The 18,374-nt window shown below is 37.8% G+C and overlaps 1 protein-coding gene across 3 annotated transcripts; it reads right to left on the bottom strand.

The window, feature by feature from the left end:
- Window positions 1–556: 556 nt before the first annotated feature.
- Window positions 557–18,199, bottom strand: LOC133516831 (histidine--tRNA ligase, cytoplasmic). 3 transcript variants are annotated; one of them, XM_061849822.1, is made up of 9 exons: window positions 17,369–18,199; window positions 16,969–17,256; window positions 15,215–15,427; window positions 13,848–14,069; window positions 10,431–10,637; window positions 8,314–8,608; window positions 4,269–4,369; window positions 3,042–3,212; window positions 557–797 (listed from the first exon to the last, which is right to left on the bottom strand). In XM_061849822.1, exons 1-9 carry the CDS (start codon window positions 17,459–17,461, stop codon window positions 567–569), a joined length of 1,821 nt encoding a protein of 606 aa, XP_061705806.1. In that variant the 5' UTR covers window positions 17,462–18,199; the 3' UTR covers window positions 557–566. The 3 variants fall into 3 exon arrangements, with proteins under 3 accessions (XP_061705806.1, XP_061705807.1, XP_061705808.1); XM_061849823.1 differs by lacking the exon at window positions 16,969–17,256 and adding an exon at window positions 16,150–16,318 and having other exon boundaries at window positions 17,369–17,509; XM_061849824.1 differs by lacking the exon at window positions 16,969–17,256 and having other exon boundaries at window positions 17,369–18,192.
- Window positions 18,200–18,374: the final 175 nt, after the last annotated feature.

Raw genomic sequence — 18,374 nt, 5'->3', positions numbered from 1 at the left:
TACAGCACATACGGCCCTAGAAAATTTCGACATAGTTACGTAATGTGAAATTATTATCGCACTAGTGCTGTAAACTAGCACCAGATGTACTGTAATAGTACTAATAGTACATTACAATACAAGTGCGAGAGGAAATTCTCGTTGCGAATTACCTTTTCGTACATGTATCGTACGTTTTACAGTGCATGGTCATTTAAATTTTCGATATAGTTACGTAATGTGCTAATTATCGCACTAATGCGATAAAGTAGCGTCATATATACTGTACAATAAGTTACCGTACCATGTGCCTACTTTGCTCCAAAATTATATACCCCGATTTAGTAGTAGACCATTTTTTTTTTAACTACTATCATGTAACACTTAAATAAGACTGGTTTTCATATGTTAAAACTGTTGAAGATTACCCAGTACCTAAGGAGTAAATTAAGCACATTGACCGGTAAACATTTTGGCACAGGCCCATGTAGATTCACTACAGAATGACTCATTAAAATGTAACGCAATTTTGATGAATCTGAGAATCAAGTTCTCGAAGAACATAAAAACAAAAAAATGAAACAAGATTATTTATTTCCATTGACGGCAGTGTTGAGCGCGGCTATCCTCGCTGTGAGCTCGTCCACCAGCTGGTCTCTTGGCACCTCGCAGTCCCGGCGCGCGGCCACGTGGCGCAGCTTCACGACCCCGCGCCGGACCTCGTCCTCGCCCAGGACCACGGCCAGGGGGATGCCAGCGTCTTCGCAGTACTGCAGCTGGGTCAGCATTTTTGGGTTCTTTTTATATGATTGCTCCGCCTGGATTCAAAGTGGAAGTCGGTTTTTTAATTTAGGCAAATTACAATGCATTTATGAATGTCAGACACTAATACCGGTTCTAACCCTACACCACGGTCCCAATAAGATACCGGCGCAAGAAACTCGGCGGGACTCATTTTTTCAACAACGAAATATGTAAAAAAAATTGATGGAAAAAGTTTCAAACGATCCACAGCAAAAATTAGAACGTTATAAACTCTTCAAAATAATATTTCATATGGCCTCTTCGCTTTTCGCGATTTATATCAATGAAGTAAAACAAATTTAACCAGATAGTCCGATTATGTTATAAAAAGCATCGTTTCTAATGACATTTAAACACTGATATTATATGACATATATATTTTAAAAGTCTATCGAGTAATATAACATATAGGTATACGTCAATAACAATCAAGTTAAAAAATATAAATATTCTACAATTTTGAGATAAAGTATTTATTTTTATTTATTTATTTAAACTTTATTGCACAATACATGAAGAGTACAAATGGCGGACTTAATGCCACAAGGCATTCTCTACCAGTCAACCATGAGCCAAACCGAAATATCCTAATTGGTGCAGGGTCAGAATACAGAGCAAAACGACAAAAAAAAAATATCACAAAATTATATAAAATTATACGTACATAAATAATATGATACATAAATATAAATACATACATATATAAATATATACGCATTGTGAAACATCATGAGGACGACCTTTGAACCTTGTCAAACAGATGCTTGCGCAATATGCGCTTGAAGGAGAATTTGTTCTATTTAAATGGATAGAAACAGCATAATTTGAGCCTCAATAGCGGATGAAATCCGTTTAATCATTATTTAATTTTGTTAACAACTAAGTATGCAGCTTAGAATAAGTTTATAAGTGGAAAAATTGTCGCCTTGGGTGAGACTTGAACTCACGGCCTCTGGATCGATACTCCAGCATTCTGCCAACTGAGCCACCAAGACCTCATCCCCATATGGGGCTGAATAGCATCGTTCGCAGACGTTTCTGCTGGTTAAAAATTAATTTAACTAAGTATGCAGTTGTAACAAAACTGTATGCAACATTGTAGTACCTACTGTTGTTGTCTGTCTATTTACTGAACGTATTGTTGCATGCGGCTGAACCAGCAGTAAATATATTTCATCGCTGCGTTATTGTATGTAAGACGCAATTAATGGATGTTATTGGCCATCTGTCATGTACGGTCGCGGAAATTGATTCTTTAGCAACTTGCGGTTCAAGTAAATTTGCTTATGGTAAGAGCTGTCCATTGTAACGTGACACGTTAACTGCTAAAGAATCAATTTCCTCGACTGTACATCAACCATTAATGTCTAATAGTACATTACTATAGAGGACGGGAAACGAAGAGTTGCAGCTCGGAGCGGGATACGCGGCCGGCAACCCCGTTTCTCGCCGAGATTTGTACAGTGCTTTTCTCAAATTTCCAATGAAATAATTAAAAGAAAACAGGATGATGATGATTGTTATTATTACTTTCGGGTTATTAAAGGGGAACGAAAATTTGATTATTTTTACGCTACGACGCACGGTTTAGGAGATACAGCCCTATAAAGATTTCTGCATGACTGAAAAAAAAAACTTTATGGGGCTGTATCTCCTAAACCGTGCGTCGTAGCGCAAAAATAATGAAATTTTTGTTTCCCCTTGAATCCCAGAAATAATATTTAACAAACACAAAAAAGAAAAAATAACACAAAAAATAAAAATAAAACATAATGGCAGAATTTAGCTTATAGGTTTTTTACGGTTGAATGCCAAGACGTGCCATAATTTGACGTTTAAAAACAAATGAAGGTCGCCTTACAGGCCTAGGTGTGTAAGGCTGTATGAAATTCCTTTACATATCATCTTCACTCATCGCACCTGATATGTAGTATTTCCGGACCTAATTTGAAGTAAGTCATGTCAACATTTCATTACAAGTTTGAGAATAGTACATTACGATACAAGTGCGAAAAATAGGAAATTCAAAACGAGTGGCGATAAATTAAAACACGACCGAAGGGAGTGTTTTTAATCGACACGAGTTGCGAATTGCCTATTCGCACATGTATCGTACAACGTTTTACAGTATATATGGCCCTTTAAATGTTCGACACAGTAACGTAATATGCTACTTCTCGCACTAGTGCTATAAAGTAGCCCCATATGTACTGTAAAAAAACTTTTTATTGGCCGCCACTAATAAACGACGGGCCCACCTTGATGCCGGCGCTCCAGAGCTCGGCGCAGATCTTCATGCGCTCGTCGAGGAAGTTCTTCTGCGCGGAGGCCACGAACACGTCCACGTCGGCGCCGCGCACCCGCCCGCGCCGCGCCTCCAGCACCGAGAACACGCGCTCCACGCCGATGCTCACGCCCACGCACGGCACCTGGATACAGGTGGGGGAACAATATGGGGACATTCCTTGCATCACACATTATGACGACCGGTCTGGCCTAGTGGGTAGTGACCCTGCCTATGAAGCCGATGGTCCCGGGTTCAAATCCTGGTAAGGGCATTTATTCGTGTGATGAGCATGGATATTTGCTCCTGAGTCATGGGTGTTTTCTATGTATTTAAGTATTTATATATTATATATATCGTTGTCTAAGTACCCTCAAGACAAGCCTTATTGAGCTTACTGTGGAACTTAGTTAATTTGTGTAATAATGTCCTATAATATTTATTTATTTATATTATTTATATCACACGTTTAGGGGGGGAGGCGTCAAGAAAATGTGACATGTGACGAGGGGGAGGGGGGAGTCACCAACTTTGTGACGTCACTTTAAAATCATCAGGAATCGTTTTTTTTTTTATTCGTTGTTTTTGGAACGATATTCGTTTAATTTTGTTTCCTAGTCGGTTTTGTGTTATAAAATTACTAGTAATACTTTTATCAAAAATAATTTGATAAAATGTTAATAATAGCCAATTCGAAAAATGTGACGTCACACCAGGGGGGGGGGGGGGTGTTGCCAAATGTGACCAAGTGTGACGAAGAGGGGGGGAGGGGTCAAAAAACCTAGAAATTCGTGTGATGTAATTAATGGATGACCCTATTGCTCATGGAGGGCAACTGCCTTCAAACCTTAACTTAGCTCATATTGCTTAAAGGAAACATTATTTTATTTTTAAAAGCGAAACTGTATTTAAAGGTTGTTTACAATTTGCTTATCTAAAAAATAGTCTTGTGTACTAAATATTCGGTTTCATGGACATTTTGAACGACAGACGCGTGTAAGACCTAATGTTTCTTGAAGAAATTTTATCATAAACATTAACTATATTGACTAGTGGAATGAAATAGTGATAAACATCTTTTGTAATTTTTATTCGGTTCGAATCCTTGGCAAGCGAATTATAAAAAAATAATGCAATAATAAAATCAGCTAAGAGCCCGGGCACACTACCGATTTGCGAGGACCTCAAATTTAAAACATACCTGTTTACTTTTGGAATCAAACATTCCCACGAGGTTATCGTATCGTCCACCACCAGCGATCGATCCAACGGCTTGGTCCTCGTTGCCGTCTTTGATTGGTTCTGAAAATGAGCAAAAAGCTTTTTAACACAATATATACACGGTATAACGCATTTTATCTTATATCTTTAAACGAGCAATTCTTGTATATATATATATTTCTGGGATCTCGAAAACGGCTCTAACGATTTCGCTGAAATTTGGTATATGGGGGTTTTTGGGGGTATACAATCTATCTAGATTAGTCTTATGTTTGGGAAAACGCGTGTTTTCGAGTTTTCATGCGTTTTTCTTTCGACGCAGAATATGGTCGCTAATTTCGTGTTGCCGGCCACTGTCCGTCTGGTCCAGCGGGTTAAGACGCGGACGGCTAAAAGAGTGTTACGGGTTCGAATCTCGCCCGGTGACTAACTTTTGTTTTTTTTTTAATATGTTCAAGTTTATATTTTTTATTATCAAATATCAAATATCAAATATCAAACATTTATTCAGCAAATAGGCCACAGGGGCACTTTTACATGTCCATTTTTACAAACAATAAATAAAAAAAAATAAAAAAAACAATTACAAATATCGAATCTATGAAATATTAAATACTTTATTAGAGATGTATACTGTCTCTAAATGTCAAATTACACAAAAAAAACTATGATAAAAAAATAAAACCATAAAATACTAAAATTCTTTAGAGATGTATAAGTCTCTAATTGTCAGAGATAAAATATAAAAATATATATTAAATTATCCTTAGAGATGTAGAGGGTCGCCAAGGCTTGAATTCTTATATAAATAATTAAAAGACAAAAAAATTAAAACAGACAAGAACCGAATGAAGTGTCTCACGTTAATGTCACTCAAAAGTAAAGTTACATACTTTAACATAACCTGTATTGTATTTTTATTTTTATTGTTTTAGAAAAGTTTAATTTAGTAAAAAAATGTAGTTATGATTATCAATCTATACACCACCATATTACAATAAATAGTTATAACCGAGCAAAGCTTAGACCCAGGTACTTATTATTTATGAATGCACATGCAGCTTATAGCTGATACGTGCACATCAATGTGCTGCACTTGTGTATTGTCCATGTATACAATGTTTGTCGAGACTGTTTTTAAAAGAGTTCACTGAGGATGCACTGATTACTGATTCGGGCAAACTGTTCCACACTTTCACTACGCGGTTAGACAGGAAGTGTCGTCTTAGGTTGCTACTACTCTGCGTCCGTGTCCGCTTCAGAGAATGTCCTCTCAGTCTGTCATACATATTCCGAGTGAAAATATCACTCAATGCGGGTACGTTGTAGTGTCCTGTAATGTTTTTTTATGTTTCTATGAAATCACCGCGTTGCCTATTAGCGTATGTATTTAGATGTAAAATAAGACGAAATAACTTTATCTGAGGTAATCGTATTCGAGGCGTACGCGCACCATACACGCAGTGTGCACCGTCCAACAAAAAGACACTTTGCTAGGTTTCTGACCTAGCAAGTTGTCTTTTTGGCAAGGAGAGATCAGGTTCCTAGGATACAAGGTATCTTTTGCCAGAAGGAAGATGCCGGAAGGTGCCAGCAATAAAGGAATTCCCGGTACCTAAGACAGTGAACCCGCGTCGCTACTTAGGCATGGACAATTTTTATCGACGTTTCTTGATACTCAATGCCCTACTCTCAGGACCTAGCATGCGAGCTACACAGCCAATTACTCTCTCAAGTGAACTTCGAGGACTTCGAGGAATGTAGGTCAAGTCTCTCGCAAGCCACCTTACTCGCTCACCCTGACAGGGAAGCTGAACTGTCAATTTACACGAACGCTTCTGACGCTGGCGGTGGCGCTGTACTGCAACAACGTAAATAAGACTCGTAGCAGCCGTTAACCTCTTTCTCTCGTAAGGTCAACACAGCACAAATAAAATACAGTCCCTACGATCTAGAATTATAAAACCACTAAATACTTTTGCTATATGGTTGAGGCAAGACTATTTTTTCGAGATAAATGCTCACCACGCCAGTACAGGTATCTCGGTTTCATCGCGAAGTCCACAACGGATATCAAATATAAAACATGGATTTAAACTTTCACGATTTTTACATATTATCCCCGTCTTCTCCGAGACCACGGGGACAATGCCGTCCTCGAAACGTCGGACGTAATTTTTATAACTTAATTATACGCGATTAAGTGCCATTTCTGTAAATAATAATAAGATATCAAATATGTTCCAGGACACGAGAATATTGTGGCCGGCACCATGTCACGCGTCGAAGAGATAATGTCTCCTGTGGACCATCCAGCAATCTCGCATGACTAAAAAGATGATACGTATGATGATTGCTGAATAAATGATATGATATAATATGATAACGAGCTACAGGCACTACATAATGGTACTAACTTGAAAATCGAGAAGGTCAGAATCCTTAGTAGTAACCGGCTGCTCTATTGGAATGTGTGTGGTATCTAACGAACGTACGTAATTGCCAAGTTTCGACGTCAGGGTTTCACAGCACTGCGTAGCCTCAGCCCTGGCGCATCGGCAACGGTCAGGTTAGTTTGCTTTGCTTGCTTACGTTCCTCTAGCCGTGCCGCCGATGGGCTAAAGCGTATAACCAGTGTCGGCACAGTAACACTAATTGGCTACTTGACTGTTCCGTAGCCAAATGGCAAAAAACGGAACCCTTATAGATTCGTCATGTCCGTCTGTCTGTCCGATTATGTCACCGCCACTTTATTGTAAATAATGTCAAACGATCTTGATTTTCCTGAAGATCAAATGTCTATGTATGTATGTATGTATATACTTTATTGTACATAGAAATAAAAACACGAAAAACACAGTTACAGAGTAAATTAAATACAACAAAGGCGAACTTATCCCTGTATGGGATCTCTTCCAGTTAACCTTTGATGAATGAATTTGTTTTCTATATGGGGCTCATGGCATTTAAGCAACACAAAGATCAGAAATGAGAGTTAAAGTCTGACGCTCGCACTCGACGATTGAAACGCCTCTAACAAAATGATAAGGTGATGTGACGTCACATCATATAAGTCTGTCTTAAATGTATGGAAGATCAAGGAAATTGCCATTTTGACCCTGAAATATTGCGTTTATGTGTATAGTTGTCATACAATTTATTTTTCAATAAAATGTAAGGAATCGAATGGTACCATTTTCTTTTCTATTTTTGAAAGACTTTAAATTCCACTTTTTTATAATGGATGGCTCATTTTCTATCCTTTTAACTAAATTTTGTTATAATATTCAACATGTGTCAAGTACCCAATTATTAGGTCAGGTTACTAATTATTGTATTTTGGAACATTTTCATTTTGTAACTTTTGAAATAATATGTAATTGAACTAAAATGGATAATATTTCACATTTCTAAGTCCCAGCGTGGACTTTGCACAAAGATTACGGTCGCTCATGACCGAAACATATTAAAAAAGCATATTTAGAAAATATATAATATCTACAAGGTTAACTAGAAATTTTTCAGAAAAGAAAAGATAATTGTAAATGAACGTTCACCATCAGATACATCAGAGTGGCCAAGGGGTTCACAGATATATTGAACAAAATCTTTATAACCAAGACGTTAAAGTGCATGTTCAGATATATTTGAGAACCTTGGCCGCTAAACAAAAGGCTACGAAACATTAAAGAAGCATATAACCAGCGACACAAATAATTAAATATGCCGCGTGTCCTAAATTGGAAATAAATGACCTCTCCGTATATTACAGATTTAAAAAAAAATACACCACATCCTTTTAACATAATTGATAATTACAATCGCTAATTACCGTGGACTTATCGATTTCATTGTCGATTTAACACGCAACATCGCATCACGTGAACACGGGAAAAAACCGAAGCAACGATTTTCATTAACAAATACTAAGAATACGCTAACACACATTAACGAACTCTATTACTTAAACAAAAGGTTCAATGTTGAATGACGCAGAGAATACTACAAGCGTAATTTGTACTCACGAGTTAAAACAGCTTCATAGATAACTCCAGTGTAGTAATCGAGCCCTCTCGCCAAACTCAAGTCGAAAAGGATCTTATCCTTAATGCCGAAGAGTTCACAATAGTGCAGCAAGAGCTTGATGCCTTCAAGGCCCTCGACGGCCGCTTTAGTTTTCGACAGCTTCTCGTCTCGGAGTAGCTCCTCGGCGAGCTCGGTGCCGCCGTTCAATCTGACGTATTCGCCGATTTTGTCCGCCGCTTCTGGGGTTACGCCTTTCTCGTTTATCATTTCCGTTCGCACTTCCTCCCATGACAGCTGTAATTTTATGATATTATTTTAGAGTACACTAGAGATGTATAGAGCAGGGGTTCCCAAAGTGTGCGCCGCGGCGCCCTGGTGCGCCGTAGAAAGTAAAGAGGGGCGCCGTGAGTTCTATCATTATCCGAAACCACAAATATTCGCGGGTACCTATTTGAGCGCTCGCATCGGTAAATAATATAGCGCCGTGTCACTCTTTTTCGACCGTGATTTTAAATTTACAAGGGCGCCGTTGCAAAATACTAAACTTGTAACTGCGCCGCATGTTGAAAAAGATTGGGAACCCCTGGTATAGAGCAAGATCCCAGAGCCGCCAGACCTTACTTATATGTATGGGATAATATAGTGTTAGTAGGTACTTTTAATGTCTGGCATGTGATGCGGAGGGATGAAAGTCATGTGACGAGAAAGGTATTACGAATGAATGTGGAGGGATGGAACGGCAGAGGAAAACCTAGGAAACGGTGGATGGATTGTGTGAGAGATGACATGAAACGAACGCGAGTGAATGATGAGATGACGGGTGACAGAAAGATATGGAAGGAAAAGACATGCTGCGCCGACTCCAAATGAATGGGATAAGGGCAAGCGAATGATGATGTACTTTTAATGTCTGCATACTAGCTATATTACTATCTGAAGCCATTTCACTATCTGAAGGTTGTCTGAAAGAGATCGCTGTTTAGCGATAAGTCCGCCTGTTGTTACCTACATATTTATACCTTTTCATACTTTGTACCATTTTTTTGTAGTGAGCAATAAAGCATTTTATTATTTTTATTATATTTGTCCGGTACAGTCGGCGTCAAATACTTAGTAACAACCAAAGTAGCCAAATAGTTCGGTACACCATATATTTAGTATGGTGTACCGAACTATTTGGCGACGTTGACTGCTCCGGAGTATTTGACGCTGACTGTACAAGATGCTAAAGGTAGGTAAAAATATTACTAACTTTTCTTAAATTCTCATGGCATTATTATGTATATTTTAGAAAATATTGTTACAAATTGATAATAAACATTGCTAGACCTCTTCCGCCGGTGGTAACTTTTTCCGACACGCTTTAAAGCTTGGACCTATGTTGTCTTAAATAAACGGATTTATTATTATTGTTATATGTATAATTTCTTCGAGAAAATAAAGTTCTATAAACCTAAACTACCCGAAAATAACCGTCTTGAACCGCCTGTTTCTGTCTGTATCGTACGCGTGTAATTATATTGCTTTCACGCCCATGGTGCCGGCGGCGGATGACACTGTGCGGGCTGGACAGCAATATAATTTTGCGCTTAAAATATAGAAATAGGTCGCCTACAACCTTTCTTTAGACAATGAAATAATTCGAGGTAAAAATAATGAAAATATAGAGTAGGAGTACTGTTACGAGTCGTTCAAAAATTGACTAATTTTTGAACCTGTATTCGTTAGGCAAAAACCTACCATATGTATTAAAAATCCTTTCCATAGTTTTATATTAGTTTTATATTTTATAATATATATGTAACAATATTTTCTTATAATTAATTCAATTCAAATTGCATATTTTTTAATTAAGATATTCAACGAAATGTATAAATCTAATCATAATTCAAATCCTTACATTCAAATGTAACTATGGCAATTTTACATTTAAAACTTTTGACAGTTCCTAGAGCTTTAAAAACTTATCGGTTGTTATCCGATTCCCCAACGACTATTCACTTTTCCCATTTTTTTGTATTTTTGTAATTTTGGAAGTAAACCAGCGTGTATACTACAGTCCACTCTTATTTATCACCTCGACAACACCTGAGACCAGCGGAGATTTTACAAGTACCTTATCCAGTTTGTCGACAGTGGAGCAAGTGGCGCGGAAGTTGTCAGCGGGGACCCCGCAGGCCTCGAACATGCCGTCGAGCAGCCGGCGGTGGTTCACCTTCAGCACGTAGCGGCCCACGTCCAGCGCGTCCAGCGCCTCGGCCACCACGCGCAGGCACTCCGCGTCCGGCACCATCGGGTCGTACTGCCCGGCGATGTCGAAATCCTACAGCAAAACTGATGTGAACGTGAAGTCGTACTTTTATGAGGATAGTGGACGAACGCTTCTCCATACAACGAGAACGAGCTCAACGAGGGGGGTGGGGTTAGGGTCGGCAACGCGCATGTAACTCCTCTGGAGTTGCAGGTGTACAAAGGCTACGGAGACTGCTTACCATCAGGCAGGCCGTATGCTTGTTTGCAACCAACGTAGTATAAAAAAAAAATACAAACGTAGTCCCCATTTTCGGTTCTGGATATTGACTATATGGAAAATATTTCTACACAATTGATTGTATATTTACCTAGTGTTCTTTTGACTTTTTTAAATTATTTGATTACGATAAAAGTTAGGATCGAAAACAAACGAAAAAAATATGGAACCTTCCCTCAAAATTTCACAAGAATCGGCTGGAAATTGGGAACTCTAGAAGAGAAGAGCCGGCATGAGAAAACATTTTTCAAGATTGTTCCTTGGCTCATACTAAGTTGATCTAATGCCCTAGCCACGAGATTAACTCCATTTTTTGGATGAATTATTACTACTTATATACTTATTGTATTTTAATACGAGGTGGTGGCCTAGCGGTGAGAGATCGCGGGTTCAAACCCCGGCTCATACTAATGAGTTTTTAGGAACTTATGTACGAAATATCATTTGATATTTACCAGTCGCTTTTCGGTAAAGGAAAACATCGTGAGGAAACCGAACTAATCCCAATAAGGCCTAGTTTACCACTCTGGGTTAGAAGGTCAGATGGCAGTCGCTTTCGTAAAAACTAATGCCTACGCCAATTCTGGGGATTAGTTGTCAAGCGGACCCCAGGCAGGCAGGAAGATGAAGATGTATTGTAATTTTAGAGATGCCACAAATAGTTCGTTTCGTTTTACCATTAGAAAAAAGGCTAACAATCTTGACATGTCTTTTTATTCGAAAACGCTTTTTTTAAATCAGTGACTATTACTTATGAAAGCAAAATAATGTTAATGATCGTATATGATTTATAAATGTTACATATTAGCCGTAACTTATTTTTCAAAATTGTTTTTCAATAAAAATCAAAATCTTTTTTTTTATACGTCAGTGGCAAACAGCATACGGCCCGCCTGATGGTAAGCAGTCTCCGTAGCCTATGTACGCCTGCAACTCCAGAGGAGTTACATGCGCGTTGCCGACCCTAATAATCTTAGTAATCTTTCTAATGCTTAAAAAAACGGACAAGTGTAAGTAATGGTATTAGGTATTGGGTCGAATACAGAATTGTTGCCAAATATTCGTGTCATCTCTAATTGTAATATTACATTAAATCCATCTCGTGATAAAAACACGCCTCCATACTCGCCACGCAGCACATACCGCATATATTAAAATAATCGCGTAATCAACTACCCACCAAGGCAGCAACACGGCTCATACATATTGAGTGGCCGATCATAAGGTATGCGATAATGACTTTTGACCGCGTAATCTGTCTTTGACCTTAACCGAATAATCGCGCGGTATTGCGACACCGATCTACATACCGGACGTGACCCACTTTACGGCGCGAACGTAACCTATGCACTTTCTAACGCCAATTCTCTTCGTGGCTTGTTATCGCCTTGGGCAGCTGCGTCATTATCATTAGCCATATTGACAGTAGCCATATTTAAAACAAGTGACCATTTCGAGAAAGTGTACATTTCTAGTACGTCAACCATGATCATCGCTTTTAGTTCCTTCCCAAATAGCCAACATCATACAAACGGTACAGCATGGCCCACGAAGATAGGGGAATTCAATATTTTTCTACTTTTGCTAGTTTGACTTTACAAATAGTTTTATTATAAATATAATAATATTTCAATCTTAAATAAATCTTAATTCTACAGTAAGCTCAATAAGGCTTGTACGGTCACGTCTGAAAATATCGATACGAAATAAGTGCCAAAAATATGTATACACGACTTTATTGCCCATATATTAAGCCCTTTTTATTGCCCATAATACATATTTTTGGCACATTTTTTGTACTGATATTTTCAGACGTGACTGTACCTACTGTGCACACAATATGACGATATATCTCTTATAATACTTAGATCATAGATATTTACGATACAAGTGCAGAAAATAGGAACTTCAATCATAGGCAACTCGTGTTGATTTAAAACACTCCCTTCCGTCGTATTTTAATTTATCACCACTCGTTGCGAATTACCTATTCGCACGTGTATCGTACAACGTTTTACAGTACATATGGCTCTAGTTTCGACATATGCACGGAAAGTACTCATTCCCGCTCGCGTGCGGGGAAGTAGCACCATATGTACTGTAAATATTATTATAATTAGAAAATATCCATAACTCATGAACAAGTATCTGTGATAAACACACAAATAAATGCCCTTACTAGGATTCGAACCCGGAACCTCCTGCTTCATAGGCTGATTGGCAGATTTGGATAGGTATGAACTATTTCCTACTGTTATTCTGCCCTGTAAGTCAGGCAACCAAAGTAACAGTCTGTAGAATATATGTTAACACACATGTACGAGTATACTAACAAACTAGCCTCGCTTGTATTACGTTCTATATTAACTAAAAGTTGCCCTAAAATTCACCTTTTATACTAAAAACGGCTTTAAATATGTTAAATTAACAAAATATATTTTGAAAGATGCTTTCGCGCCCAAAACGCTCTTTGAAAATTGTGTGACGTCACAGTTTACAGTTTGACACATAACTACATACACACGTAGAAGATACGAACTGTCAACTGACATTTGTCATTTGTTGTTTATCGCCTAACTGTCAACAGTGTCAATTCGAGAGTTGTGACGTCACCAGAATCTTCAAAGACGTTCCGAGTTTGGTCACGTGACGTGTGCCAAAAGATATTTTAAATTCAATATTTACAAATATATGGCCATTACAGGTCCCCTAAAAGTAGTTTAACGTGTTCTTATAATCCAAAAGAATTTATTGGGATACAATTCTGCCCTAAGATTTGTAGATGGAAACAACCCTATTTAGGGAAAAGGATCCAAATGATCCAAACCACAAAAATCTGTCAAAAGAATTTGAACTTTGTACCAAAAAGAAAACTTGTTTATTTAAATGACAAATGTGAGGATGGATCCATTTCGCTAAACTACGTCCAAATGGGCTTACAATTAATATAATTCTAAAAATTAAATTGGGGCTTCTATAGCAAAGAATTACAAGTCGACTTACACATTGATAGAATTCCCTGTATCTTCCCTTAGTCATGGCGGGATTGTCTCTTCTGTAGACCTTTGCTATGTGGTAGCGTTTCAACGTGTTGATCTTATTCATAGCCAGATAGCGCGCCAGCGGAACTGTCAGGTCGTACCGCAGGGAAAGGATCTCGCCCCCTTGGTCTTTTAGGTCATAGATTAGCTTGGAGTCCTCACCATATTTGCCTGTTAATACTTCCTGTGAATAGATGGTATTACTTTAAGTATGTTCCAGACACCAAAGACAAATAATAGTAGGTAAAGTATAACATTACCATTGACTTTTAATTTTATGGTTGACTATGATACGGTAGAGTCAAGAAATTTTAAGGTTTGTCACTTGTCGATTCTATATAATGGCATTCAGGTTCAAGTGACAAACCTTCCAATTCCATGACTGTACAATAGATAGCAGCCAATTCGCATATGCAAAAGGCCTCCCCCAATTTTTCCCATTCTTTCCCAAAATGAATTATAGTTATATCAGCTGTTCCAAGGAAATAGTATTGAACCAATTATATATTTTCTCTTACTATCTATAGCAGGGCTCTTATTTTGCATTAAATCCACTGAGTTAAGAAAAACATGTGACCGTGGCCAGCAAATGTCCCACTCTGCCGCCTGCCATAAGGATAAGATTTGCTTGTATCTTGATATGAACAACCTGACAAGGCATCCTTATGGCAAGCGACAAAGTGGGATGTTTTGCCAGCTGCGGTCGCATATGTTTTTGTAGCCACAAAAAACCACAGGTTCTTTTTAGCAAAGCCTTCATGTCCCTCTACTTTGTGGGAACTCCTGTTTTACGGTTCCTTTCATGTCCCATTATTGACGTAGGACACTGTAACAAATTAGGGGGCGAACGAATTTCATCACACGTTTAGGGGGAGGGAGGGGGTCAAGAAAATGTAACATGTTGTGACAAGGGAGAGGGGGGAGTCACAAACTTTGTGACGTCACTTTAACATCACCAGTAATCGATTTTATTTTTAGATTTTTTTATTCGTTGTAAAGTTAAATAACGAGTTTTTGGAACGATTATTCGTTATATTCGTTTAATTTTCTTTCCTAATCGGTTTTGTGTTATAGAATTACTTATATTTCTTTTATCAAAAGTATTTTGATAAAATATTAATAATACCCAATTCGAAAAATGTGACGTCACACCAGGGGGGAGGGGTTTTGCCAAATGTGACCAAGTGTGACAAGGAGGGGGGGAGGGGTCAACAAACCTAGAAATTCGTGTGATGTAATTAATGGATGACCCCTTATGTACTGTTTGGCCTTCAAACTGAGTAGTCTGGACAGTCAATGCTGTAAGATAAAACAATGCAGCAGTCAAACCTTCAATTCAAACACAGGTGTGTCTATACATTCAGCTCCATGCCTCTTGAAAACCGTTATAATCTTCTGCAATACATCATTTCTTATGGTCATTTGCTGCGGAGTATAATCCCGTGTTCCCTTTGGCGTTTTGAGGGTGAACTTCTGTGGAGCAACATCTTCTGGAGCGAGCTGGGCTTTGAGGGCTAAAAGCTTAGCTACTTCTTCCTTAATCTGAAAGAAAATGAGTGTTTGTTAATTTTTAAAGGATGTCAATCTGCCTAGGCTAGACGCGCCTCTTAATGAAACGCGAGTTCTCGCGTGGGGAGCTTTTTGCGGCCTGTACTTGACATTTTTTGTTTTTGTTTAAAATAATGAATAAATCAGTTCGTAATCATTTTTATAGGATATATCAAATCAAAAAATATTAGAAAAAGTAACAACTGTGATCAAGTACTCATTTTTTCGCCATTTACGGGCGGCAAAATGAATGAATGAAATTATAATGAATGAATGAAATAAATGGAAAGAGTTAAGGGAGGCCTTTGCCTACAAAAGGCATACAGATGGAAAGTAGATATATGTTAACAACAAAATGTACTTACAAAATACTTATCTGAAATAAAGGCTATTTCATTCATTCACTGAAAATTGTATGTCAATCCTATAAACACAGGCTATAACAGGTATTGACAGCACTAAACAATTAAGGGAGTATATTCTATTCATGCATGAAAACAATTTGCACATGAATTATGCTGTATTGCGGCAGTCTCTTAAAATATTTGTCATCTTCAATTTAATATTCCTATTGATTACTGACAAAAAAGGTGAGACTGTCACATTTCAGCAATATTTTACCCAAAACAGCATACCTTATTTTTTTTTAATAATTAAAAAGGCAAATAAAAAAGGCATCTTATTTAAAATAAGTAAAGCGCATAGCTTTCTAATACCTTGCAACAAGCTGATGTTGTAATAGTCTTAGTTAGAACTCTATTTATATTGTGCAACCTCAACACGGTTTTATGGATTTTCACAAGACTTATTGCTCGGAAAGACATGCTTGACTGGTTGTATCCAATGTTAAGCCAAAAAATCCAATACAGTCCCTTGTCACCACAGCTTTACAATGTTTATACCGGAAAACAGAAAAATACAACACTTAAAAATTCATTGTAAAACCTAAGGCTCTTAGATAATGGATACCAATAACAACCCTTGTGGTGACTAGGGAACCATATGTGGAGGTTCAAAATAACATTTAAATATAATTGACATTCTTAACATAATTCCAGAGGCTATCTACTGTGCCAAATCATATTTACAGTGAATAAATACTTAATCATTATAAAACCCCTAACGGAACTGGCAAAACCATGGCATATGACAGTTTTATATAAGGGTTGGTGATTATGATAAACCATTTTACTTAAACTTTATTGTATGCAAGATTAACAAAATTGAAGGTGAACCTGATCAACCCTATTCTGATATAAACCAGTTTAATTTGCTATTAAAGAAAATAAATTAATATGACAATGTCAATAAAATGTGTTTCAATCTGTCTGTTATTTTGTATATGCAAGTTTTTCTGTATTTCTTTCAAATGTTAATATGTAATTTTATTGCTTGAAAATATTGGTGTGTTTGAAAACAAAGAAAGTATTTTTTGTACTTTAATTTGTTTGAAGAAGTGACAACCATGATGTACACTGCCACAAATTTGCCGGCTCGGTTGCGGGGTATGTTCTTTATATATATAACTCACGGACCTGTACTTCAATAGATAAAGTAATGCCATTTGGTTTTGAGCTCATAACATCAGGAGGTTGAACAATAGGGAATTGTGATACTTCAGCACTGCTGAAACTCCGCATATGGTTCCACCACCTCCAGATATATATGTATTTACGAAAATCTATTTTGTCTAAGTCTTTAGCAAGGATCACATCGCAATTGCTAGGCGTATAGCCGCAAATGTAGCTATATTGTGAAAAATGGGTGTCGATTTCAGCTAAATCATACTGGTTTCGTGGACTGCCTTTGTTGAACACGCAGGCCTATAGAATAAATAAAACTGTAATTTAAAACATTCCAAGTACGATCCAATACGATAAAGTATGTGAATGATGTAATATAACACACATTTTATTATATTACATCAACATTTACCTTTTCGCTGGATTCCTTTGCAGCCTTCAATTTTCTTACTAGTTCACCTTGTTCTTTAATTTGCTGCAGTAGTAATTCTTGTGAATCGGCCATAATTAAAAGCAGAACACAGAGATTACACTTTCATTCAAAAAATAACGTCAAGGCTATAACAGTGAGTGCAGTATAACAAAATAATTGCAGTTAGCCTTTCTCTTTTGTACCTTTCATTTTTACGTGTACTGTAATAACACGTACTTCAATAAAAAGAGGTTATAAATTAAAGCTATTTAGGTCAACACCAAAGAAGTTGTTTTCATACGAAAGATTTATTCACTCAAGCGATTCCCTGTGTAGGTGAAACAGTGTAACTGACTAGTGTTGAGCTCTACCGATTCTTATATCACCGGTATAATCACGTGCAGAGGTCACGTAACGTAATCAACCTATTACTTCGGGGGCCGGGAATTCACACTCGCGGCTCGTGGCTCGGCTCGCGGCTCGTCTCGTGTCTCGGCCACAGCCCGTAAGCTTGACGAGCTAATTGATGTTAAACACAACCGGTACGGTAAAAGGTTTGTAAGCGAATGAAAGCCGAACGCGAATGTAAACAAGCACATATCTTCCGCGAGCCCCTTTGACTCGTGCCCAAAAAACCGCTCCGGACGCGAGCCTGGCGAGCCGAGTCCCGAGTCCACCGTTTATATACGCGTTTCGTCTTGTAGCTCGGCTCAGTCGCGAATGTAAACACCATTATATATATATATACCTATATGCCATACTTTTTACTCTTTGCTATATACCGTCACGTGGTCACGTGGTTTTATATGCAATTAAATAAACAAATATCTGGGAATAATTTTACACAGATCAACCTAGCCCCAAAACTAAACAATGCTTGTACATGAGTACTAGGCGACGAGTATACCTTTACCTACATATAATCTATGAAGATCGAAATCGACATTATCTAGGGGTACGGCCGTGCCCCCCGCCAAGACATAACAAATGGCAGCAGTGGCTATCT

The sequence above is a fragment of the Cydia pomonella genome, chromosome 4, assembly GCF_033807575.1.
Source record: "Cydia pomonella isolate Wapato2018A chromosome 4, ilCydPomo1, whole genome shotgun sequence".
NCBI classification, from domain to species: domain Eukaryota; kingdom Metazoa; phylum Arthropoda; class Insecta; order Lepidoptera; family Tortricidae; genus Cydia; species Cydia pomonella.
This window is presented reverse-complemented; position numbering and strand designations above follow the sequence as displayed.

Coding starts and splice junctions, on each gene's coding strand:
- LOC133516831 (XM_061849822.1), bottom strand. CDS start 17,461: ATGGCCGATTCACAAGAATTACTACTGCAGCAAATTAAAGAACAAGGT. Junction 14,070..15,214: donor CACCTGTGTTTGAATTGAAG/GTTTGACTGCTG, acceptor ATCTATTCACAG/GAAGTATTAACAGGCAAATA. Junction 798..3,041: donor TCTGGAGCGCCGGCATCAAG/GTGGGCCCGTCG, acceptor CTTTGAATCCAG/GCGGAGCAATCATATAAAAA.